The 22,589-nt window shown below is 50.7% G+C and overlaps 1 protein-coding gene across 10 annotated transcripts; it reads left to right on the forward strand.

Annotated features, from left to right (window-relative positions):
- The first annotated feature begins 784 nt into the window (after nt 1-784).
- On the forward strand, nt 785-19,374 carry HNRNPC (heterogeneous nuclear ribonucleoprotein C). 10 transcript variants are annotated; one of them, XM_077312879.1, is made up of 9 exons: nt 785-972; nt 4,718-4,743; nt 11,928-12,199; nt 14,506-14,620; nt 15,224-15,271; nt 16,153-16,313; nt 17,182-17,283; nt 18,753-18,910; nt 19,007-19,374. In XM_077312879.1, exons 3-9 carry the CDS (start codon nt 11,959-11,961, stop codon nt 19,088-19,090), a joined length of 909 nt encoding a protein of 302 aa, XP_077168994.1. In that variant the 5' UTR covers nt 785-972; nt 4,718-4,743; nt 11,928-11,958; the 3' UTR covers nt 19,091-19,374. The 10 variants fall into 10 exon arrangements, with proteins under 10 accessions (XP_077168994.1, XP_077168995.1, XP_077168986.1 ...); XM_077312880.1 differs by having other exon boundaries at nt 14,506-14,581; XM_077312871.1 differs by having other exon boundaries at nt 18,753-19,374.
- The last annotated feature ends 3,215 nt before the right edge of the window (nt 19,375-22,589 follow it).

Below are 22,589 nucleotides of genomic sequence, written 5' to 3' on the forward strand. Positions count from 1 at the left end.
TTTTAAAAAGAAACACCAAACTCAATAGCAAAGAATAAAATAGTGGGGGCAGAATAAGAGGAAAAATTAAATTAAGAAAGATTGACCTGCTTAAACATGACAATCAGAACGCGGTGACGTCGCAAGCGATGATTGGCCAAGCCAGGGTCAGCCCTCCCCCCCGCGATGTCTTTGTATGGGCCTGATTTATTGTCAGAATCAGAGTTTCGTCCAATGAGTAAGCGAAGCGTTGTGACGTCATCGATTTTCTTTTCCCGCCCGCCCCCCCAGAAAATAGGGACGTTCCCATAAGGGACATCACGTTCAAATTTTTATTTTCTTTAAACATTTCCCTCGGTGTTATTGGTTCTATATTGACCAGTAGCCTATAACGAGGCAAGTACGATTGACTGACAGCGATTGTAGCCATTGAGAAGAGGGCAATGTAGGACATGGGCGGGGAAAGTCTTTAGAGAGATTGCGGGGCGGACGGATGGCTCTTTGAAGGGAGATGGTTTAACTGACAGGTTACGTCATCGAATCACGGGGGTCGATCTCTATATGAATTGACACCCGCGGCGACCTATCCGCCGTCGAGTCCCGCCTTCCCTTCTCTCCGCCTCTGCCGCCGGATCCCAGCCTTATCCCCGCCTCTCTTCCTCCGGTTCCTCCCCGCCACCTATGACCTCGCCTTCCCAGCCTGGGCGCGCACGGATTGGCCTTCTCCTTGACTGGCGGCCGGGCGTACCCAATCAGCGACTGCGAGCGGGATTAAACTCCCCGGCCGCCGAGGGGGCGTGTCCTGAGAAAGGGGGTGGGGCGTGGCCGGAGCTGGGCTGCGCGGCGCAGAGGCAGAGGGCGGCGGGGACGCCATTTTGTGAAGAGTCCGGAGCGTGGAAGCGGAGACCGTAGCCGTGAACGGGAAACATTTTAAAAAATATAAGAAATTGAGAAAAAGGAAAGGGTCGCGGTCCCGGAGCTGGGGGCCTCCCGGTGAGTTCGCTGAGGTCGTGAGGGAGGCCACGGCGGCGCCCCCCGCCTTCCCCGCTTTCGGGGCTATAATGGTATCGCCCTTTCGGTCCCCCCCCTTTCCTCGCCAGGTTGGTATTTCCCTGGTCGCCTTTCTCGAAGCGTTCCATTGCCCCGCGTCTGCTTCCCCCCCCCCGCGAAGCGCGTATGGTACGTTCCGAGCCAATTGTTCCCCGTCCCCCTGGGAGAGTCCATGATACCCGGGGGGGGGAGAAGGAGAATGGGACCCAGGCGGCCTGGAGGAAGCGCTTCTGCCGCGCTCTCCGGGGAAAGCGAGGGCGCCGCCTCTGCGCAGCAACACGTGAGGCTCCTGCGTTTAGGAGGAGGAGGGGGGGGAAATAATGGCTTCAGCGCAGCCGTTTCTGGGTCCCGTTTAATCCGGATTAGGGTGCCGAATCTGGGTTCCGATTAATCCGGATTAGGCGTTTAATTTGAGACGCGCCCTTGTTCTGGAAGGGCTTCTCTCCGGGGAATTGCAAAAGAAAAAGGGGGGAGTGGTGCGACCGGGTTCCCTTGCATCGATGCCCGCGTGGGCCTTCGGGGGGTGGGTGGGGATTTTGCACGGGCCCCTAACTCAGCCACGCATGCTTGGTTTGCACGCCAGAGGTCCGTAGCCCTTGCGCAGAATGCCTGGCTTGCTCCACTAAGCATGCGTGGCCGCTTTGCACCTGCAGTCAGGCAGGCGAGACCACCCCTCCCACCCTCTGGAAAGTCGCACAAGCAACAAGGAAGTCTTTGGGCTGCGCCTAGATCAGGGGTGGCCAAACTGTGACTCTCCAGAAGTCCAGGGACTGCAGTTACCATGAGCCCCTGCTAGATTGGCTTTCCAGATGTCCATGGACTATGATTACCATAAACCCCATGCCAAACTGGCTCCAGATGTCCATGGATTACGATTTCCATGAGCCCCAGTGAAACTGGCTCTCCAAACTTCTGTGGACTACGAATACCCTAAGCCCCTGCTAAATTGTGAGTCTCCAGTTGTCCATGGACTACAGTAACTACGAGGCCCTGCCAGCATTCTGGAAGGGGCTAGTGTCCGTTGCAGTCCACGGACATCTGGAGAGCCACCGTTTGGCCACCCCTCGATAGACAGCGGCAGGGTGGGGTGGGAGCAAAATTCCAGTGTGATTTCAAGAAAGTTTCCCTGCTTTCTACAATATGCCTGGCAACAGTTCTGTGACATAGGCTGGAATTGCATCCTGTTGCAGAGAGTGAATTGCCCAAAACTGCTTAGTGAGAGATGCAGAGGCGTTAGCTCTAGTTTAGGCCACAGCTTTAGCCATATGCCAGTTTCAAGGCTGAATCCTATCCCCCCTGGGGATTAGTGCAGCGTAGCCTCCTCCTGCTGGCCGAGGGTGGCTTAGCGTAGAGAAACTTACTGTACATTTTGCATTTTAAAAGTATAGTGAAGACAAGAGTGCCATGGAGGATCTTTTGGTGGGGGGGGGGGGCGCTGCAAGCTTCTGTATTGTTTTTCTTGGAGATTTCAGGGGGACTGAGAATCGTGCTTTGGGGTTATGAATAATTTACGTGGCGGCTGGGAGCCAGAGCAGCCCCTGCAGCTTCCTGGCTGCGCCCTTTCAAGATGGGTCCTTGGTTGTCCTCTAACAGAAGGCGCCAAGTCCTTGGGAGGGCACAGCTGTGCACGGTGGTGTCTCACCATGTTTTTGCCTCGGTGCAGCTGCATGTCAGGTCCTGGACAAGAGTGCAGCTGCATTTGTGGGGGGTGTGCCTTGCTTGTGCAGGGCAGACGGAAACAAGGGAAGGTAGGGCCAAGGATGAAGGTGGCAGAGCTTTTTGGTTGACAGGACCAGGCATGACCCTCGGCACCAAGGGAAATACAAAGCCTTTGGGTGTTGGATAGCTTGTAGGAAGAACACCTGTGGCCTTGGACTGTAAGTCATTCCTACATCAAGAATTCCAGAAAAATAGCCTAGAAAAGGGTCAAGACTGAAAACTGGTCTGTTTCCCATACACACGGGTTGGCATCCTTTGTTCCTCACAAAATTCCACGTGTCCCTTAGACCGTAGCCTTGCCCGAGGATGTAGCCGTAACTTTTTACCTCTGGAACATATTTATACTTGACTTCAGTTAGTCCCGTGTAGAGTCCTGAGTCTGCTATGTATTTATGGGCTGTTTGTTCAGCTTATACCAGATAACTTGGAGATAATAAAACACTAAGAACTGCTCGCCACCCCCCCCAAAAAAAAAACCCTTTTGAAAATTGCAGGCTTCTGTGCTGGTCTAAAAGCAGGCAATTCTTATCCCAGTAGCAAATACCCAAGAATGGAGTGCTACAAAGATGTATAAATCCATATGGAAGGTAATTGGCATGTGGGTCAGCTTCCAGTACAGAGCACATGGGTCAGGCAGCCGTCCCCTTCTGTTAAAAACAAGGTTCACAGTAAGCAGTAGGGCTGGCCCGTTATTAGTACTGGCGTAAAGGTATCTCTACTAGATATAGGGGTGTGTTACTTGGTCAGAAACAGGGAGATAAAAGGTCAAGGGTATCACATTGCCTGCCTTCTTGTTACGGCTTGAAGGAAACGTCATTCAGGCCCAGGAACGGGGAAGGAATTAATGTTCTAGTTGACTCGAGCACGCAATCCCTTGGCAGAAGGATTAGCTGCTGTGCCGTTCCTGGCCTTGAAACACCGTGTGGCTTGGGAGAGGAAGCAAAGGGGCGCGATCTAATTCTGCACTTCTGGGGCCCGTCCTGTTAATCACGGACACTTGCTGTTCTGGATCCACGTCAAAAGGATGTGGAAAAATCCCCCCAGGGGAAGAATTCAGCAATAACACCTTGGTGCTTTTCAAGCCATGAATGGAGGCTTACAGGCAGCTGCCCCCATTCTCCAGAACACTATTGGGAGGGGGGAACGGGGGTTGCTCAGGTGTCCTGTTCTCCTCTCTGCCTTTGCTTCAGGCTGTTTGCATCCAAGCTTCAGTAGGGCTCACAGGTGCCTCCCAGCGATGGACCACCAGCAGAAGCAGGTGGCCGGCCGGCCAGGGCACAGCGTTAACTAGCCGGGCAAGGCGGCTGGGAACTTGGTGGGGAATCCCATGGGAAGCAGATGGCTTTCTCTGTGGCGGGGGCAAATTGGGGAGAAATGGGCAACGTATCCAGGGTACCCTGACTCATCCTGTCCCCTTCTCCTTTCACAGGGCAGCAAGGCGAAAACCCCCCAACCCTTCCTTCACTGGAGCTCAGCTTCGTGGTTTTTTTGTTTAAAAAAATATATATATATCCCCACCCGCCCCAACGCACGCACACCCCTCTCCCCCCTCCGGTGCCTTAGAGCCGGCGGTTTCCTTCCGGCCCCCCAGCGTTGCCTTGCAGCCAAGCCAAAGCTGGATTGGAAAGAGTGCTAATTTTGGGAAAAAATCACCTTTTTTTTCCTGCAGCAGCTGGGTTAGAGGAGGAGGAGCCTTTTAGCCTCTCGTGTGCTCGCGCCTCTCAGGCAATTTTTAGAGTGAAAATGGTATTTGAAGGGCTTGGATTGTTTCCTGCCAGGAGCTCTTCCCTGCCCTGGTTCTGGAGTAACTGACTGGAACGAGAGCACGGACAGGGGGAGAAAGAACAGAGGAAAAAAAGAGAGAGAGAGAGAGAGAGAGAGAGAAAAAAATTATTGAATTTGCTGACTTTGACCTTTTTCGCCTCCCGTTTTTCTAATCTGGGCTATTTTTATTTTTGTTTTTTTACAGTGAGATTTTTTTGATCTTCAGCTACAGTAAGTTATTCCACTTTTTTTTTCCCGTAATTTTTTTTCCTGCCTTTCCAACTGATTTCCTTTTTATCGTTGTTGCTAGTTACTTTATTGATATTATTGCTACTATGATGGTGGTAAGACTGTGACTTTTAATGATGTGTTGCTGATGGTGGTGATTTAAACAAACAAAAAAAAATGACTGCTGATTTTTAACCAGATGAAAATGGAGTTTTTCCTGAGTGGTCCTAGCTGAACTCTGGGTTTTGAACCCCTTGGGGGGGAAAGGACGCAACGAGGCTTTTAAAAAAACCCATTTTTTATTATTTTAAAGGAAAAGTGGATTGATCGCGTTAACTCTTTTTTTCCCCTCCCTCCCTGATCACCTGGCTGCTGAGAAGGGGACCTGATTCCTCCAGAACTTGTTTGTTGAACGCCTCAGGAAGTTCCCACACTATTTTTTTATTTTTTAAATTTTTAAATATTTTATTTCTGTGCAAATTTTTCGACTGTCGCTGCGATGTGTCTGTGGTGCTGATCACTCCCTAGCAGTGACAGCCCGTCACCCTCCCCCCTACTCAGCCCCCCTCCCCCCATGCCCCACTCCCCACCCTGGTCTTTTCCCCCACGCCACCACACTCCCCTTCCAAACGCCATCATGGATGCCCAGCCCGGAGTAGCAGTGGCGGCTGCCAGCGGAGCCTCACACGGAGCAGACACAAGCCCGTCCGGGTCGATGGTAAGGGAGCTGGTTTCGTTCCACGCTTCGGCAGCCGTCCCCGTTAAGGCCGTAGGGGGAAGGGGGTGCGCAGCCGCTCCTCAGGCCTGATAGAGGATTGGGTGTGTATCTGCTGGCTTGGACCGTCCAACCCCTGCGGTCAAAAAGGAGATTCGGAGGCCCTTTAAAATGGGTAGTTGAGGGGAATGGGGAGGGGTCCTTGGGGAAGACACTCAAGCATGGATCCCCCAACCTGGTGCCCATTTTTAGGAAATGGGTGGGGCTGAGCGGGGGAGACACACCTGCCCAGCAGGGCTTCTGACTGGCCACTGGAGCTCCCGTCGGCTGGGCAGATTAAAACTGCCTTGTTTCAGCCGCAGTTGGTTTCCTTCTCTTTCACTCTTGCTTCCCCAGTGTGTTTATTGAAAAGCATCCCTTTTCTCCCCCGCACTCGGGCTTCCTCGGTGTGGCTCTGCCTCCTGCAGCCTCTGTTGCCCCATTCTGAGTTCCTGAAATCCCCATAAGCTCAGAAAGGTTGGGGACACCTGCAGGGGGGGAATTCTGAATTCATGCCATAGGTACTCTTCGGCAGAGTCTCACATGGTCTGCTTATAAAAATATACCTTGTAGTCTCGGCAGTACGTGTTAACTTTATAGGACAGTGCAAGATGGACATCCAAATCACTGTTTATCCGTGTCAGGCCGTTGAAAGTCTGCAGTCTTTTAGAGACAGCCGTTCTCAAACAGTTTGAAGCAGCACCCCCCCCCCTCATCTCTGCTTGCTGTATTTTTTTTTTGACCCACTTTCCCCGCCTCCCTGGCATAAAGCTCAGGAAATCAGCATTAAACAAGCATTCTTTGTTGCGTTCAGTATTTATAAATACTTGGTATTACTGAGCACTAGGCTGTGTTTTCGGGCCATTGTGTCCTTTACGTGAAGGCCAACCCATCCCGATAAAAGATGGATGTGTATCGGCTGGTTCATCATGGCCACGCCATGCTTCTGTAAGAGTAGCTTGAGAACAACCAGCCTATGAACACACCTGCCTGGCCGGATCAGATGAAATTCTTTCCCGTTCTGCATCATTTGCAAGACTCCCAGGGAAGCCAAGATAGCCCATTAGAAACTGGCTCATTTCCATGGAGCATTCGTTCCATGGAGCATTCTTCCCGCCCCCTGCTTGTTTTGGAAAAAGCAGCTTGGGCTTGCTTGAACTGCAGTCTCAATCAGAGACTCACCCTTGCATCTAAAGAGGCTGTCCTGTCCTCCTGACCACTGGGAACCGAAGAGGCATTGCAGAAAGCTAGGAGATTGGTGTATTAACAAAAAAAAAGTGACCACCTTTGGTATCAAGCCTCTCCACAGAGCGATTTCTAACAAATTGGGGCAAGGAGCCTGTTGAATAGCCATGTGGATGAGTTTGGTCCCCCAGGAGTCAGGCAGCAAGAACGCTCTTGCCTACCTTTTTATTTGTCATGGGGAGTGTTTTTCCCGGAATAGAGGATAAACGTATTCTACTGCCTTGGGGACCCCCCCAGGCACATGACCCACAGTTCTCCCCACTATCAGATTGCAGCCTGCTGTGCACCACTGGGTGTCCTGAAGCCACACTCCGGCCCTGAATGCCCGTTTCAGCCATTCAGTCCTTGCCACAGCTCACCCTGCACAAACCTCCTGCTTGTTTCTCAGACTTCTGATCAGAAGATAGCCAAGTACTGGGCTTTACTCCCCTGTATGTGGGTGTGGATGTTCGTGTGCCCTCACTAGCTGTGCGGTATGAGCCACTGGCCAACATTCGGCGTATCTGGATGGTTTTTAATCTTTTTCAGTGGGCTCTGCACAAAGGCCCCCTTCAAGGATCGCTGCCTTGTTGTGGCAAGGGGGCTTGCGTAGTTCAGTGAAGCTATGAGCTATACCGTGCAGGGCCACCCAAGACGGACAGGTCATAGCTGAGAGCTCTGACAAAAGGTGATCCACTGGAGAAGGAAATGGCAAACCACTCCAGTATCTTTGCCATGAAAACTCTATGGACAGTTCCAATAGGCATAACGATATGACGCTGGAAGATGAGCCCCTCAGGTCGGAAGGTGTCCAATATGCTACTGGGGATGAGCAGACGGCTAGTACGAGTAGCGCCAGAATGAATGAAGCGACTGGGCCAAAGCCGAAAGGACGCTCAGTTGTGGAAGTAACTGGTGGCGAAAAGACAGTCCGATGCTGTAAAGATTTTTATTCCATAGGAACCTGGAACGTCAGATCCATGAATCAAGGTAAGCTGGACGTGGTCAAACAAGAAATGAGAAGACTGAACATCGACATTTTAGGAATCAGTGAACTAAAATGGACAGGAATGGGTGAATTTAATTCAGATGACCATCAGGTATACTACTGTGGACAAGAATCTCGCAGAAGAAATGGAGTAGCCTTCATAATCAATAAGAGAGTAGGAAAAGCAGTCTTGGGATACAATCTCCAAAATGACAGAATGATCTCAGTTCGAATCCAAGGCAAACCATTCAACATCACAGTGATCCAGGTCTATGCCCCAACCACTGCTGCTGAAGAGGATGAAGTTGATCAGTTCTATGAAGCCCTACAACACCTTCTAGAAGCAATGCCAAAAAATGATGTACTTATCATCATGGGGGATTGGAATGCTAAAGTAGGAAGCCAAAAGATAACCGGGATAACAGGCAAGTTTGGCCTTGGAGTACAAAATGAAGCAGGGCACAGGCTGGTAGAATTTTGTCAAGAGAATACAATGGTCATAGCAAACACTCTTTTCCAACAACCCAAGAGACGACTCTACACATGGACATCACCAGACGGTCAACACAGAAATCAGATTGACTATGTGCTCTGCAGCCAAAGATGGAAAAGTTCTATCCAGTCAATAAAAACAAGACCAGGAGCTGATTGTGGTTCAGATCATGAGCTTCTTGTTGCAAAATTTAGGCTTAAATTGAAGAAAGTAGGGAAAAGCACTAGGCCACTCAGGTATGAACTAAATCATATCCCCAATGAATACACAGTAGAGGTGACAAATAGATTTAAGGAATTAGATCTGATAGACAGAGTGCCTGAAGAACTATGGATGGAGGTTCGCAACATTGTACAAGAGGTAGCAACTAAAACCATCCCAAAGAAAAAGAAATGCAAGAAATCAAAATGGCTGTCTGAGGAAGCTTTACAAATAGCTAAGGAGAGAAGGGAAGTGAAAGGCAAGGGAGAAAGAGAAAGATACACCCAATTGAATGCAGAATTCCAGAGAAAAGCTAGAAGAGATAAGAATGCCTTCTTAAATGAACAGTGCAAACAAATAGAAGAAAACAATAGAATGGGGAGGACCAGAGATCTTTTCAAGAAAATTGGAGATATGAAGAGAACGTTTCATGCAAAGATGGGTATGATAAGGGACCAAAATGGTAGGGACCTCACAGAAGCAGAAGAGATTAAACAAAGGTGGCAAAATTATACAGAACAACTATACAAGAGCGAGCTTAACATCCCTGATGACCACACTGGGGTAGTTACTGACCTGGAGCCAGACATCCTGGAATGTGAAGTCAAATGGGCCTTAGGAACTCTGAGCAACAATAAAGCTAGTGGTGGTGACAGCATTCCAGTTGAACTATTCAAAATCTTAAAGGACGATGCAGTAAAAGTGCTACACTCAATATGCCAGCAAATTTGGAAAACTCAACAATGGCCACAGGATTGGAAAAGGTCAGTTTACATTCCAATCCCAAAGAAGGGCAATGCCAAAGAATGTTCAAACTACCGCACCATTGCACTAATTTCTCATGCTAGCAAAGTTATGCTCAAAATCCTACAAGCTAGGCTCCAGCAATATGTGGACCGAGAACTTCCAGAAGTACAGGCAGGATTTCGAAGAGGCAGAGGAACTAGAGATCAAATTGCCAACATACGCTGGATCATGGAGAAAGCTAGGGAGTACCAGAAGAATGTCTACTTCTGCTTCATTGACTATGCTAAAGCCTTTGATTGTGTGGAGCACAACAAATTGTGGCAAGTTCTTAAAGAGATGGGAATACCAGAGCATCTTATTTGTCTCTTGAGAAATTTATATGCAGGTCAAGAAGCAACAGTGAGAACTGAACATGGAATCACTAACTGGTTCAAAATTGAGAAAGGAGTTCGGCAAGGCTGTATACTGTCGCCTTGCCTATTTAACTTGTATGCAGAGCACATCATGAGAAATGCGGGATTAGAGGAGTCACAAATTGGGATCAAGATTGCAGGGAGAAATATCAACAACCTCAGATATGCAGATGATACCACTCTAATGGCAGAAAGTGAAGAGGAACTAAAGAGCCTGTTGATGCGGGTGAAGGAGGAGAGTGCAAAAGTTGGCTTGAAACTCAACATCAAGAAAACGAAGATCATGGCATCCGGCCCTCTCAATTCATGGCAAATAGATGGGGAAGAAATGGAGATAGTGACAGATTTTATTTTCCTGGGCTCCAAGATCACTGCAGATGGGGACTGTAGCAAAGAAATTAAAAGACGCTTGCTCCTGGGGAGGAAAGCTATGGCAAATCTAGACAGCATCCTAAAAAGCAGAGACATCACCCTGCCAACAAAAGTGCGTTTAGTCAGGGCTATGGTCTTCCCAGTTGCAATGTATGGCTGCGAAAGTTGGACCATAAGGAAGGCCGAGCGTCAAAGAATTGAGGCTTTTGAACTCTGGTGCTGGAGAAGACTCTTGCGAGTCCCTTGGACTGCAAGGCGAACAAACCGATCAGTCCTAGAGGAGATCAACCCTGACTGCTCTTTAGAAGGCCAGATCCTGAAGATGAAACTCAAATACTTTGGCCACCTCATGAGAAGGAAGGACTCCCTGGAGAAGAGCCTAATGCTGGGAGCGATCGAGGGCAAAAGAAGAAGGGGACGACAGAGAATGAGGTGGCTGGATGGAGTCACTGAAGCAGTAGGTGCAAACTTAAATGGACTCCGGGGAATGGTAGAGGACAGGAAGGCCTGGAGGATCATTGTCCATGGGGTCGCGATGGGTCGGACACGACTTCGCACATAACAACAACAACTGCACAAAGGAATAGACCATGGTCACACACTGGTCTCCCATCTGTTCATGCAGCAGGTTCTGCAAAGTAAGGCTTGGGAGTCTCATGGTTCCAGGAGGCAGGCAGGGATCTTGGGATCCAGCCTTAGTGCTGGCTCCCCTAAATCTGCCTTACTCTCATACGTTGGGTTTTGCTCATTCAAATGTGTATTCAAATGCAGAGCAGAAATGGAGAATATGAGCGGAGAGACCTTGTCATATTTCTGTCTTCTGAACTATTTGTGTGTGTGTGGGGGGGTGTTAGTTTGAATTCCCCTCCCCTGGAGACAATCCCAAGCTAACCCCTTAGGGAAGCATTGCAAGGCCTCTGACTGGAACCACATTTTGTGCAGAACAGGTTTAAGATTTCTGCTGGTGCTATCCAAAAGGTACTTTAGTTGCTCTTGTCCCCATCCCCCCCCCCCCCCCCAAGACCACCAGCTCCAGACATGCCAGAGATGTAAAATTTCTAGGAATTCAAAAGCCATGGAGGTGGTGGGAGGAAGTTTTGCGGGAAAGAAATAAAAACATATGCGGTATTTTCTTACTGAGTCTACATTTATTCTACTGATTTAGCAGTATGCGTGCTGAACGTAATTTAGTCAGTTTGTGAAATTGTCGTGTTTGGCATCTTGCATTTAAAAATACAAACAACATGGATTTCTACAAGCAAAATTGCAAGTATGCCCAGTACCTCTCTCCACTTATTCATCTTAAGTACATATTAAGGTGCAGGGAAAGGGGAAGAACCCCTGATTCTGTAGGGACCAAAATAAAACATGCAGTGACTTTGGATCTGTTTACTTTGAGTCTGTATTTCTCACACTGACTCGCCAAAAATCCCCTTGGTGTGCAAAATCTTTATTAAAATGCTTCAGAAGAATTGGTCTTCCCACTTAACAAAGTTTATCCTATAGGTATCAGGGCTGTTTTTTTTTTTTTTTCATTCGGAACATTTTTTATCAGATTTATAAGATTGCCCCACTCTGCACAGCCGTCTCCGGCTGGTGTAGAACAATTTAAAAACATAATAAATCACATAATCACTTACACAATCTGAAACAGTTGGCGTCCTTTGCTCCCATGCTTCGGGGCGCCAGTAGTAGATAGTTCAAGTGGTTATGGGTTTTATTTATGTTTTTAAAGGCATTTTTATATTGCTTTGGCTTCAGGATAACAGGAGAAGAAGCCAGACTTCACAGGAGATTAAAACAGAATTCAGAATGGGTCTGGAGCTGGTGGCTTCCCATTCACTAGCATTCGGCATGCTGTACATTTGTCACGAGGAAGCAGAGGCTAGGGATTTGTGCGCCCGGCTGTGGCCACGAGTTGAGGCAAGAGCATGGCTCTCGACCGCTGCCACGGGCTTTCCCCTCCCTGACCGCTGTCCTCTCCCCGGCCGCCAGGACCTCCGCGCCCCAGCCGCGTGCGTGCGCCATGGCCAGCAACGTCACCAACAAAACCGACCCCCGATCCCTGAACTCCCGCGTCTTCATCGGCAACCTCAACACGCTGGTGGTGAAGAAGTCCGACGTGGAGGTCATCTTCTCCAAGTACGGCAAGATCGTCGGCTGCTCCGTGCACAAGGGCTTCGCCTTCGTGCAGTACGTGAACGAGCGGAACGCTCGGGCAGCCGTGGCCGGAGAGGACGGCCGGATGATCGCCGGCCAGGTCCTGGGTAAGCGTGGCGTCTCTCGGTCTCCCGGGGGTTCTTAGGCCTGGCGGCTGGGGATTGGCCTCTGCCTCGGTGGACGCCAGCTCTCCTTCCCTTGTGCCGGGTTACTCTTTGCTGGGAGTTTTTGGGAAGAGCCCGACAGTCATGCACATGACCTGAAGTCATAACAGCTTCTCAGTTTGGCTTCGGGGGCAGCATAGCTGCTGTCCGAGCCTTCAGGGGTCGCAGGAATGAGAGAGAGCAGGAGGAAGGCGGAGGTCAGAGTTATTTATTGTAGGGCACGTGCGTGATATTGCCAGGAGACCCTGAGATTGTCTGGCTGCCCCGTTTGGAGGTGCCTTGCCATGGGCTGCCCCTGGTATTCCTTGGAGGTTGCCCTTGCAAGGGCTAGCCAGGGTTGGCCCTGCTGAGCTTCCAAGGTCTTGACAGCATTGGGCTTGTTTAAGATTGGAACTGAAAGATGGGGAAAGGAGCACGTATTGTGGGTTTTTAGAGAGACAATGCCTGGTCTGCTTCAACTGGGCAATTTGCAGCCACTCCCTGCACAGGGATTGGTATTTTGGCTTTCCCGCCTCTTTTTTTATGCACAGTAGGTATTAACCTACTAATTATTATTGTCTTTTCTAGTTCTTTGGGGCCTGCTGGATTGAGAGAGTGGGGGTGTATGGAGACTGGAACCTTGGTCTTTCCATTTAAAACCTGACACTTGTCTCTCTTGTGGATTAGCATTTTGGGCAGGAGGTGGTTAAGGAGTGTAATGCAAGGGCAGCCACTGGGGCATCAGGTTCACTGCATTGCCCAGAAAAGGACGGGATGGATCAGCAGGAGTGACTTCTTGCCACCTCTCTAGCGTATGAATTGGCTTTCTGTTGTCCTTGGGAGGCTCCAGAGAGTGTGACCAGCCCCTTTTCCTTCCAGAGAACAGAGGTGCCAGGGTAGCATTTCCCAGCTCTCCAGACATAAGTGCGTGCTTTCCCGCCTACCAATTCAGAAAGGTTCACCCCAAATATCTACTTCCTTGTGTATCCGTCTGCCGGGGTGCCAGCTTGGCACAGTGGTAAAGAGCAGTGGCCCCTAATTGGGAGAACTGGGTTCGATTTCCCATGCCTGCACAAGCATGTGGCCTTGGGCTAGTCATAGTTCTCTTAGCGCTGTTCTCATAGAGCAGAGCTCTTTCAGCCCCGCCTGCCTCCAAGGGTGTCTGTTGTGGGGAGCGGGAGAGTAGGCGATTGTAAGCTGTTTTGGGACTCCTTCGGGTAGTGAAAAGCGAGGTATAAAAAATCCAGTATTTTATTATTTATTGTATTTATTTATTTTGATTTATATACCACCCTCCCCGAAGGCTCAGGCCTTCTCCATCTCTACTTGCTTTTAGCCCCTCTAAGAAAAAAAGAAAGGAAGCCATGTCTGCTCTGCTGGATACTTAGACTGGGGTTCCATGTTCTGCAGACATCCATATGAGCAAGGATTTACAGTCCTACAGCACTGGAAAGTAAAGGTCTCCCTTGCTGATCATAAAAAAGGACTTTCCTCCCACCGAACGGCCTCTCTGGAGTTGGAGCAGATCTCTTTGGCTTCCCCTGGCCTCATTCCCAAGTGCAATCTGTTCATAGAAAAGGTGAAACTGGTTTTACCTGTAGTGATTAAAGAATCGCAAGAATGGCAGCTTCTAAATTGGAGAACTGGGTTCAATTCCTCACTCCTCCCCCAGCCGCCAGCTGGGTGACCTTGAGCCAGTCACAGTTCTCTTAGAGCTGTTCTCGCAGAGCAGTTCTTACATAACTCAGCCCCACCTTCCTCACAGGGTGCCTGTTGTGGGGAGAGGAAAGTGTAGTGAAAAGCCCCGGGTAGAAACACCCCAGCTCTTCTTCTCTAGAGACAAGGCCAAAGTTTTTGCAGTCAGGCGAGCCGTGCAGTGGGTTTTCTACCCAGCCGAGTAAGAAGCTGAGCCTGTTGGTATTTAATCTTTGGAACACGGATATGTTGATGAGGGTTGAGGCAGGCGGTGTGATTGCAGAAGCTTCTCACCTTGCTAAAGCTGTATCTGCTCATTGCAGTTCTTTCAGAGTTATCCTCCCAGCAGTTCCCCTGTAGAATTGTGACTGAGTTCATTTCTGGTCCACAGTCCCCCAGGGAGCGTCTCGAGGACCCACCCCAAGTATTTGTGGCTGCGGATTAGATGTGTATGAAGCAGGCTGTTCTCCACTGGCTCTCCTCTTAAAGATGTCCCATTCTAGGCAGTAGTCCCGTCCCTTACGCAGGCCTAGAGAGGCAGGTTTTCTGACAGGCGCACCCCCTTTGTCTTTCAGATATTAACCTGGCCGCCGAGCCGAAGTTGAACCGGGGCAAAGCCGGGGTGAAGAGATCGGCCACAGAGATGTACGGGTCAGTAGCAGCACCACCTTCTCCGTCCCCTCTAGTCAGGTCGGGACCCTTCTTTGGTTATTTTAACTTTCTGTTTTTATTTATATGATTTTGTGCCCTGCAGCAGGCAAGCTCCTCCACGTGCCTTTTGTTTGTAAGGGACGGACGCCAAGAATGTGTGTGCATGCTTGCAGCTTGTTGATGTGAGGGGTTGATTTCGGGTGTGAGAGAAGGGCTTTTTCAGCCCAGCTGGTGACAAAGCTCCATTGGGTCGGGTGCGGGGGAGCTTAGGTGGCTTGGGTGTGTGGAAGAAGGGCTTGATCCCTTCACGGTTACCGTAGCAGAGGGGTGGCTAAACTGGCTCTCCAACTGTCCATGGACTGCAATTCCCATGAACCCCTGCCAGTGCTGGCAGGGGCTCATAAGAACTGCAGTCCATAGACGTTTGAAGGGCCACAGTTTGGCCGCCTCTGCCTTAGCACCCACTTAGTGCCATCAACTGTGTCTAGCCTCTTACATGCCAGGTGGCTGGGTGGGGGGTGGGGTGTTCCTGACTCTGGTGGCCAAAGACCAGCCTGTTGCCTGCATCCTCATGCTCAGGACTCCTTTCCTCGACTGCCTTCCTGGAGCCTGACCAGGCACCCTGCGCTTTATCTCTTTCAGGTCCTCTTTCGACCTGGATTACGACTTCCAGCGGGAATACTACGACAGGTACACGGCCTGGCCGTTCAGTCTCGCGTTAGACGCTTAGCCCCCTTTTTTTTGTGGGAGGACAGATGTCATCCGGGAAGGGGGGCTTTGGCTCAGTGGTAGAATGTCCCCAGAGGCACACACAAGACGTGGGGCTCAATCCCCGGGACCTCCAGTTAACGGGAGCAAGCAGGAAATTATGTGCAAGGTCTCTTCCCAAGACCTTAAGAGAACCTTCAGTCTGAGTAGACAGTCCTCTGATGGGCCACTGACCTGATTCAGTATCAGGCAGTTTCGGGTGTCCGGCGTGTGGGTCCGATGAAGAGGCAACCAGCAGCCTTCGCAGTCCTGCTCCTCTTCCGAATTTCGAACCAGGCAAGGGAAGCTGTGGGGCGTCAGTGATTCAGCTCACCGGAAGTGCCAGCAGAGCTGTAATTCGGGGTATAAGCACCCCATTGAATCATTGCCCTTTCCCCATGCCCATGGAGGGAATATACAAACAAAATAATAGAATAATAGAGTTGGAAGGACCTCCTGGGTCATCTAGTCCAACCCCCTGCTCTATGCAGCGAAACCTAACGTTGATCTTGGAATGTTACTAATGTTACTAAGCAGAGGGGAAAGGGGTCTGGAAGTTTGGGAAGGACGTCAGGACAGGGGCTGGGGAGAATTCCCAGGACACTCCTTTGGCGAGGGTCCTTTGATGGGTGGGCTTACTTCTGTCTGGCTCGAAGCGTTCTTTCCCGAGGAAGCCTTAGGCACAGCCGTGAACCATAAAGCCTTTAAGAAACCTTGGGATAAGAGATGCATGTGGTTTGTCGCTACTTACGGGGAGGCAGCTGCTTTCTACGACAGCCGCTCGGGAAGCCGTTCTCTGACGAGGGGTTGTCTTGTGCTGCTAGGATGTACAGTTATCAGGCCCGGGTTCCACCTCCACCTCCCATTGCCAGGGCTGTGGTCCCCTCCAAACGCCAGCGGGTCTCTGGCAACACCTCCCGCAGGGGCAAGAGCGGCTTCAACTCGAAGAGCGGGCAGCGGGGATCGTCCTCCAAGTCCGGAAAGTGTATGTGTTGAACTCCCTGGCAGGCATCGGAGGGGGGAACTGGGGAGGGGGGGGGATACCATCCTGCCTTCTTTGAAATGTCACTCGTTCAAGGAATGTTGTCGTCACGGAATGGAGGGGAAAGAACGTACAGAAGGCCAGGTGGCAATAAAGAGAGCCAGTTTGGTGTCGTGGTTAGGAGTGCGGACTTCTAATCTGGCATGCCAGGTTCGATTCTGCCCTCCTCCACATGCAGCCAGCTGGGTGGCCTTGGGCTAGTCACAGCGCTGATAAAGCTGTTCTGACCGAGCAGGAATATCAGGGCTCTCTCAGCCTCACCCACCCCACAGGGTGTCTGTTGTGGGGAGAGGAATGGGAAGGCGACCGTAAGCCGCTTTGAACCTCCGGGTAGGGAAAAGCGGCATATAAGAACCAACTCTTCTTCTTATTGACCTTCTGAAAGCCATCATGGTGGAGTGGTTGGAGTGGCGGCCTCTAATCTGGAGAACCCGGTTTGATTCCCCGCTCCTCCACCGGCTGGGTGACCTGGGGCCAGTCACTGTTCTCTTAGAGCAGTTCTTGCAGAGCTCTCTCAGCCCCACCTGCCTCCCAGGGTTTCTGTTGTGAGGGAAAGGAAGGGAAGCGTGCCAGCTTTGGGACTCCTTCGGGGAGTGAAAAGCAGGGTTATAAAAAACAGTGCCTCTTTTCCACCTCTCCCTCCCTAGATTGGGAATCTGGAAAATAGAAGCTTTTTAGCTTCAAGCCATCCCTTTGGCCTGTTTGCTCGACTTATCCCTTTGAGGAGAGAAGGGGAAGAGGGATCGGGGTGGGTGGGTACCAGGAAGGCCCTGGGCTCTCCGGAGTTCACCGGCTTCCTTCCTCGTTGCAGTGAAAGGAGACGACCTGCAGACCATTAAGAAGGAGCTGACCCAGATCAAGCAGAAAGTGGATTCGCTGCTGGAGAGCCTGGAGAAAATCGAGAAGGATCAAAGTAAAGGAAGGGGTGGCATGGGGAGGGAAGAGAGACCTTGAGCCATCCCATCCCCCCCCCCGACTCCTTGCTTACACTCAGGGCCATTGGTCAGCTTGAAGTCCGGCAAACTGGCCGGAAGCACCTCTTTCCCCTAGGCCTGCCTGCCCTTAACAGAATTTGTTATTTGTGCACCTAGAGATGACTTTGGGGGCTTGGCAATGTGTGGGTTAGGGCCTCAGATATTTCTAGATGGGTTCCTGTGTCATCTCCTTGTTGCTTCCTCGAAAACTATCCAGCGAGACAAAAACGCAGCAGGTTCCCCCCTTCCCCCAAGGCTGCTTACAGCTTGAGAAGGGTCGTCTCGCTTGCCCTGGAATACTTAATTGCATTCAGGGGAAGGCAATCGGGCCGGAATCCTTTCCCAACTCCAGAGTTTCACAGAACAGCCTTGTGGATAAGCCTGTGGGAGCTGCTAACTTGCAGTGCTGCTGGGCAGGCAAGGAGTAGTACCGCAGTTGGCAGCCCTGTTGGACTAAGAACCCTCTTCCCGGTTTCTACAGAAGCCTGGGATAATGATTAGGGATTGGCACAAACCGGTTCACGACCTTAAATTAGTCAAGAATGTTGCTGGTTTGTCTGCCCCCTCTCCCTGGAAGCCTGATTCAGAGAAGGCACCCTCCCCCTCCCCAACATTTCTCAGACCTTTTTGTTTTGGTCGGGTTGGGTTCAAGCCATTTTTAACGTGTACACCCTTCTCCCCCCCCCTCTTCCAAACAGAGGAAAGTGAATGGTGATTTTAATTAATTAATTAATTAATTATATTTATACACCGCCCTCCCCGAAGGCTCAGGGCGGTTTAAATGACTTGCAGACTTCTTGGCCTCACAGAGTAGCCTGTGCACTTTGCTGTAAGGCTGAAACATAGTTTTTGCTCCCCCCCTGCTTGTAAACGGGGAGAAACGAAACGGTTAATTTCATGGCTTCTGCTTCAGTTGGGCTCGGGATACCCTCAAGCCAACTGGAATTTTCTGGTTTGCGGCCATTCCTAGTAACAATTGCTGGTTCCCAAATGAAAGGGTTAACCTGATTTAGGAGGCTGTGTTACTGCATGGGGTTTCCAGATAAGTTTAGTAGGTCCACCTCTCAAGTGATTTCAGTTTTCAGAGTGGTCAAGCCAGGGGTCCTGGAGACCGAAGCACCCCCTTCCCTTGCTCTCCTGTAATTGTTGGTTAGAATCCGTTGATCTGGCCTGTATGGGGCCTTCCAACTTTATGATCCTACACGGCTACTACAACTATCTCCTCTCTGAATGTGTCCCATCCTCCTCGGAAGACCCACCTTTGCCAGCGGGCAGCCTCTTTGACCCTAGCATCTCAAGCGGGCGAAAAAATCCCCTTCTCAAGCACCCTGCCTGTTAACGGCTTCCCATTGGCCCTTCTTTCTCTTCCACCGGACTCCACCTTTTCCCTTTTCCTCCCCTCTCCTAGAACTGAAGAATGACAAGTCAGAGGAGGAGCAAAGCAGCCTCTCACTAAAGAAAGAGGAGAGCAATGTCAAGATGGAATCAGAGGCCGGAGCGGATGACTCTGCTGAGGAAGGGGACCTGCTGGATGACGATGACAACGAAGACCGGGGGGATGACCAGGTACGAAGCTGGCGGAGGCAGAGAGCCTGGAGTGAGGAGCCCGGCTCTCCCCGCTCGCTAACCGGCCCCGTGTGCCTGTCCCCTTCTCTCTCTCAGCTGGAGTCCATCAAGGGGGATGACAAGGAGCCAGAAGAAGGAGAAGATGACAGAGACAGCGCCAATGGCGAAGACGACTCCTAAGAGCCCAGCGCATCGCTCCTCCTCCACCCCCCGCCCCAGCAAACACAACGTTCTTCTATTGAGCCTCTTACCAGCCCCTTGCTGGCTGCCTCCTCACTGGCCCTCCTTTCCTCCCCTCCAGCCGACCCCCCTGCGCCCTGCGTGTTCATGATGTTGTGTCTTCTGTTGCATACTCCCTCCCCGAAATCTCCTCGGTAGTTCTGTTAAATCCCATGTAATTCTCCTCTTTTAATTTTGATACCTCTTTATTGACTTAACAATTAAAAAAGGACGTATTGTTTTTAGATCACTTCTCTGTCGTGTGCTTGCACTGGGAAGGGTGGTCTCCACCCGAGAAGGTATGCATATGTCCACACCAGGGTGTACATGGCTGGGGACTACTTCTGAATCTCTCGTGCTCTTTCCCATTGGATTGCATTTGCTGCTCTCTAGCTCCGTGACAGCCAGAGGCCATGTGAGGTTCAGCGACCAGATTTCAGGGGGTCACAGAGTTTCTTAAAATATCGGTTGGGTTGAGGACTGAAGCAGCTGCTTGATCCGATGACAGGATCAAGGTCTGCAGCTGACAGAAGCCAGGATGGGAAAGGAGCTCTAGAATTGGTTCCCTGTTGTGCTTCACATAGGGAAACGTCACAGAAGAATTTTTAATCTGCCTGATTATTAAATCTCCCAAAGCCCCAAACAAGTGGTTTGGAGTCCAGGCAGCTTGTCCAGTGGTCCAGCCTAGAGCACTAAACCTTTTGGGAAATCATGATGTCCCACCTCATAGCATCTTCAAGATAAGCAAAATGGGCTTGCCTAGTTTCCTTCTGCAGAGCAGCCCATCCTCCTTTGTGATCTTCTGAGATCTAAAGAGATCAGGATTGTCTGGGCTCTTAGGGCTTACGAAAGTGCTTGAGTTAGGCCAGATAATTTTTCAAAGACAGTTACGGTTAGGGTTTCCAGCTCTTGGTTGAGGAATACCTGGATACTCAGGAGTGGGCGGGATTTGAAGCGGGGAAGAGACCTCAGTGGAGAGTAAAGCTGTGGGACATCTCTTTAGCCTGGAGATGAGTTCTAATTCCAAGGGGTTCCCAGGTCCCACCTGGAGGCTGGCATCTAAGGTTGCAACACAGCATTTAGGGTGGGTGCCCCAAGTTGGTGCCTGCAGGTGCTTTTTCCTGGCACTGACCAAGTGTTTTTTTCTTAAGTGGGTGGGGCTCCTACCCAAAAAATGTTCTTATTGGGCCGCAAGAGACCAGCCTCACCACAGAGACGGAAACAGGGCCTTGGCAGTAATCGACTCTGTACTGTCCGTTTTAGTTGTCTCGGTTCCAGCTTCACATCGTGCATATTTTCAGGATATCTCTGGCCTCCTGCAGTTGAACTTCTGTGTTCATTTGGGGCTTCTCCCCAGCTGTGGTCATGTTAGTGACCCCCTCCCCCCTTCCCGGGACAGCAGTCCAAAGGAGTCTGTAGCGGTTCGCTCATTTTAATCCCCCCACTGCTGAGCAGACCAGTTCATTCCCTCAGCAGGATGTAAGTCCCCATTTAGGCGCAGTAATCAAAAGTACAAGATACTTATCAGAAACCTGACCTGCACAATCTTCAGTCGTGCAACAATGAAGAGCAAAGAGCAGAACGTGCACAATAAACCCTGCCGGAAAACAGCATAAGGCATCTAGGAGGTGGACAAGAAGAGCAATCCGAAGTCCATAATTGCACTGAAGCGCTTGTATGATAAGAGGAATATTCAGATAGGATCCATGTTTGGCTTTGCGTTGGAAGGGTAGCCCTGGAGCACAGCATTCTGTCCACGTGTGGCTCTGTGGCTTGGCAGGCATCCCAGGTAATTCAGGTCGGGGAAATGGAGAGTCAGGAAGGGTGTCCTGCCACAGCTGGTCTCTGTCCATTTTGTAGGCCCTTGAGCGTATCCAGCTGTCACCCTCCCTGAAGTCAGGAGTGTTGATAAACCCAGGTGTGGCCAGCATTGTGCTCTTCCTCTCTGCAACCTGATCAGGGCCAGTGTGTTTTTTCTGGTGCTGTGCCCAAATGAAGTTAAAAGCATGACAGGTGCAAATGAAGCCCCACACCCCCTTGCCCAGGAATAACAAGGGACCCATGGCCTACCGTCCCAGCAGCTTGGGGAAACGCTGTCAAATTGCCGCCCCAGAGTTTTCAAGCCAAGAAATCTAAAGGGGTTGTTTGAGCGTTGTCTGCCTCCTCTCCAAATTCTGGTGAACTTCTGAGGTCTGAGTGGAGTGGGTTAGCTTGGGCCATTAGGATGAGAACATCCTAGCAATACAGGAAGGGGGTGATCTGTGTGTGGAGGGGGGGGCATCCATCCACTATCTATACTCTGCTTTTCACTACCCAAAGGGCTGCCAAAGCGACTTAAAAAGCCCTTTTCGTTCCTCTCCTTTCAACAGACACTAGGTGAGGCTGAGAGGGCTCAGGGAGAACTGCTCTATAATAACAGCCTTCAGAGAATTGTGACTGGCCCACCATCGCCCAGCTGGCTGCATATGGAGGAGAGGGAAACGAGACTCCGTTCAGCAGATTAGAGGTTCCTCTTTAACCACCCCACCACGCAGGCTATTAACCTGGGCAGTCTGTAGTAGAAGCCAGATTTTAGTGTAGCAGGATTGCCAGGTCTAGGTTGGGAAATACCTGGAGGTTTTGGGGGTGGAGCTGGGATTTGGGGCCGGGAGGGACCGGAGGTGGAGCTGGGATTTGGGGCCGGGAGGGACCGGAGTGGAGTAAAATGCGTGGAGTCGTCTCCGCCCCCCCCCCCCCCCAAAAAAAAAGCAGTCATTTTCTCCAGGGGAAGAGATTTCTTTTGTCTGGAGATGAGCCAAGATTCCAGAGGATCCCCAGGCCCCATCTGGGGAAAGCCATCCCTAAATCTAATAAAGTTGTGCAAGCCTGCGAGAGTCAAAGCTCCCTGTCTCCTACCTGAGTCAGGTCGGACGAAAGAAACTTTGACGCTTGGAGGTTTATAGCCCTAAAATATCGTCTTGTCTCTCGAGGAACCCCTGGACTCAGAAGGGAGCGCTGCCCCCTGAAACAAGCATCGCTTAAAAGCTGCACGCCTCGTTTTTCTTCTAAAGTGAACGGGTTGCTCGATAAAGAGTTCTGTGCAGCTGGAAAGACAGCGCGATGTTTTATGCCTCCGGCCCAAAGAAGGAATTGCAGGGGTCTCTTGCAGGAGGACCTCTTGCGCGGTCATCCGCCCGTCGATTCAATGACGCAACTCCGGGATGGTGATTGGCTCGTTTGAAAACAAGTAGCTGTACGTGATTGGATAGGGCGCGATTTGCCCGCCAAGCGCGCCCGATCTTAAGGGCGCGGAGAACTAACAAGTTTTCATTCTGGTCCAATCCTTTCCTATTTAAAGGGAAGGCTGGGGCGGGGGGCTAGATTTGTTGAGGGTTTTTCATTCTGGTCAGACTTCTGCTTACTTAAAGGGGCAGACTTCAGGTTTGGCTTTAATTCTGCTGGTTCCTTTACAAGGGGGAAA

The sequence above is a fragment of the Paroedura picta genome, chromosome 16 (genome assembly GCF_049243985.1).
Source record: "Paroedura picta isolate Pp20150507F chromosome 16, Ppicta_v3.0, whole genome shotgun sequence".
Taxonomy (NCBI): domain Eukaryota; kingdom Metazoa; phylum Chordata; class Lepidosauria; order Squamata; family Gekkonidae; genus Paroedura; species Paroedura picta.

What these genes read in the sequence shown, in the direction of transcription:
- HNRNPC (XM_077312871.1), top strand. Translation starts at nt 11,959, where the DNA reads ATGGCCAGCAACGTCACCAACAAAACCGACCCCCGATCCCTGAACTCC. An exon ending in TCTCCGTCCCCTCTAGTCAG is followed by an intron (nt 14,621 to 15,223) that starts GTCGGGACCCTT and finishes TATCTCTTTCAG; the next exon opens with GTCCTCTTTCGACCTGGATT. An exon ending in GTCCTCCAAGTCCGGAAAGT is followed by an intron (nt 16,314 to 17,181) that starts GTATGTGTTGAA and finishes TCCTCGTTGCAG; the next exon opens with TGAAAGGAGACGACCTGCAG.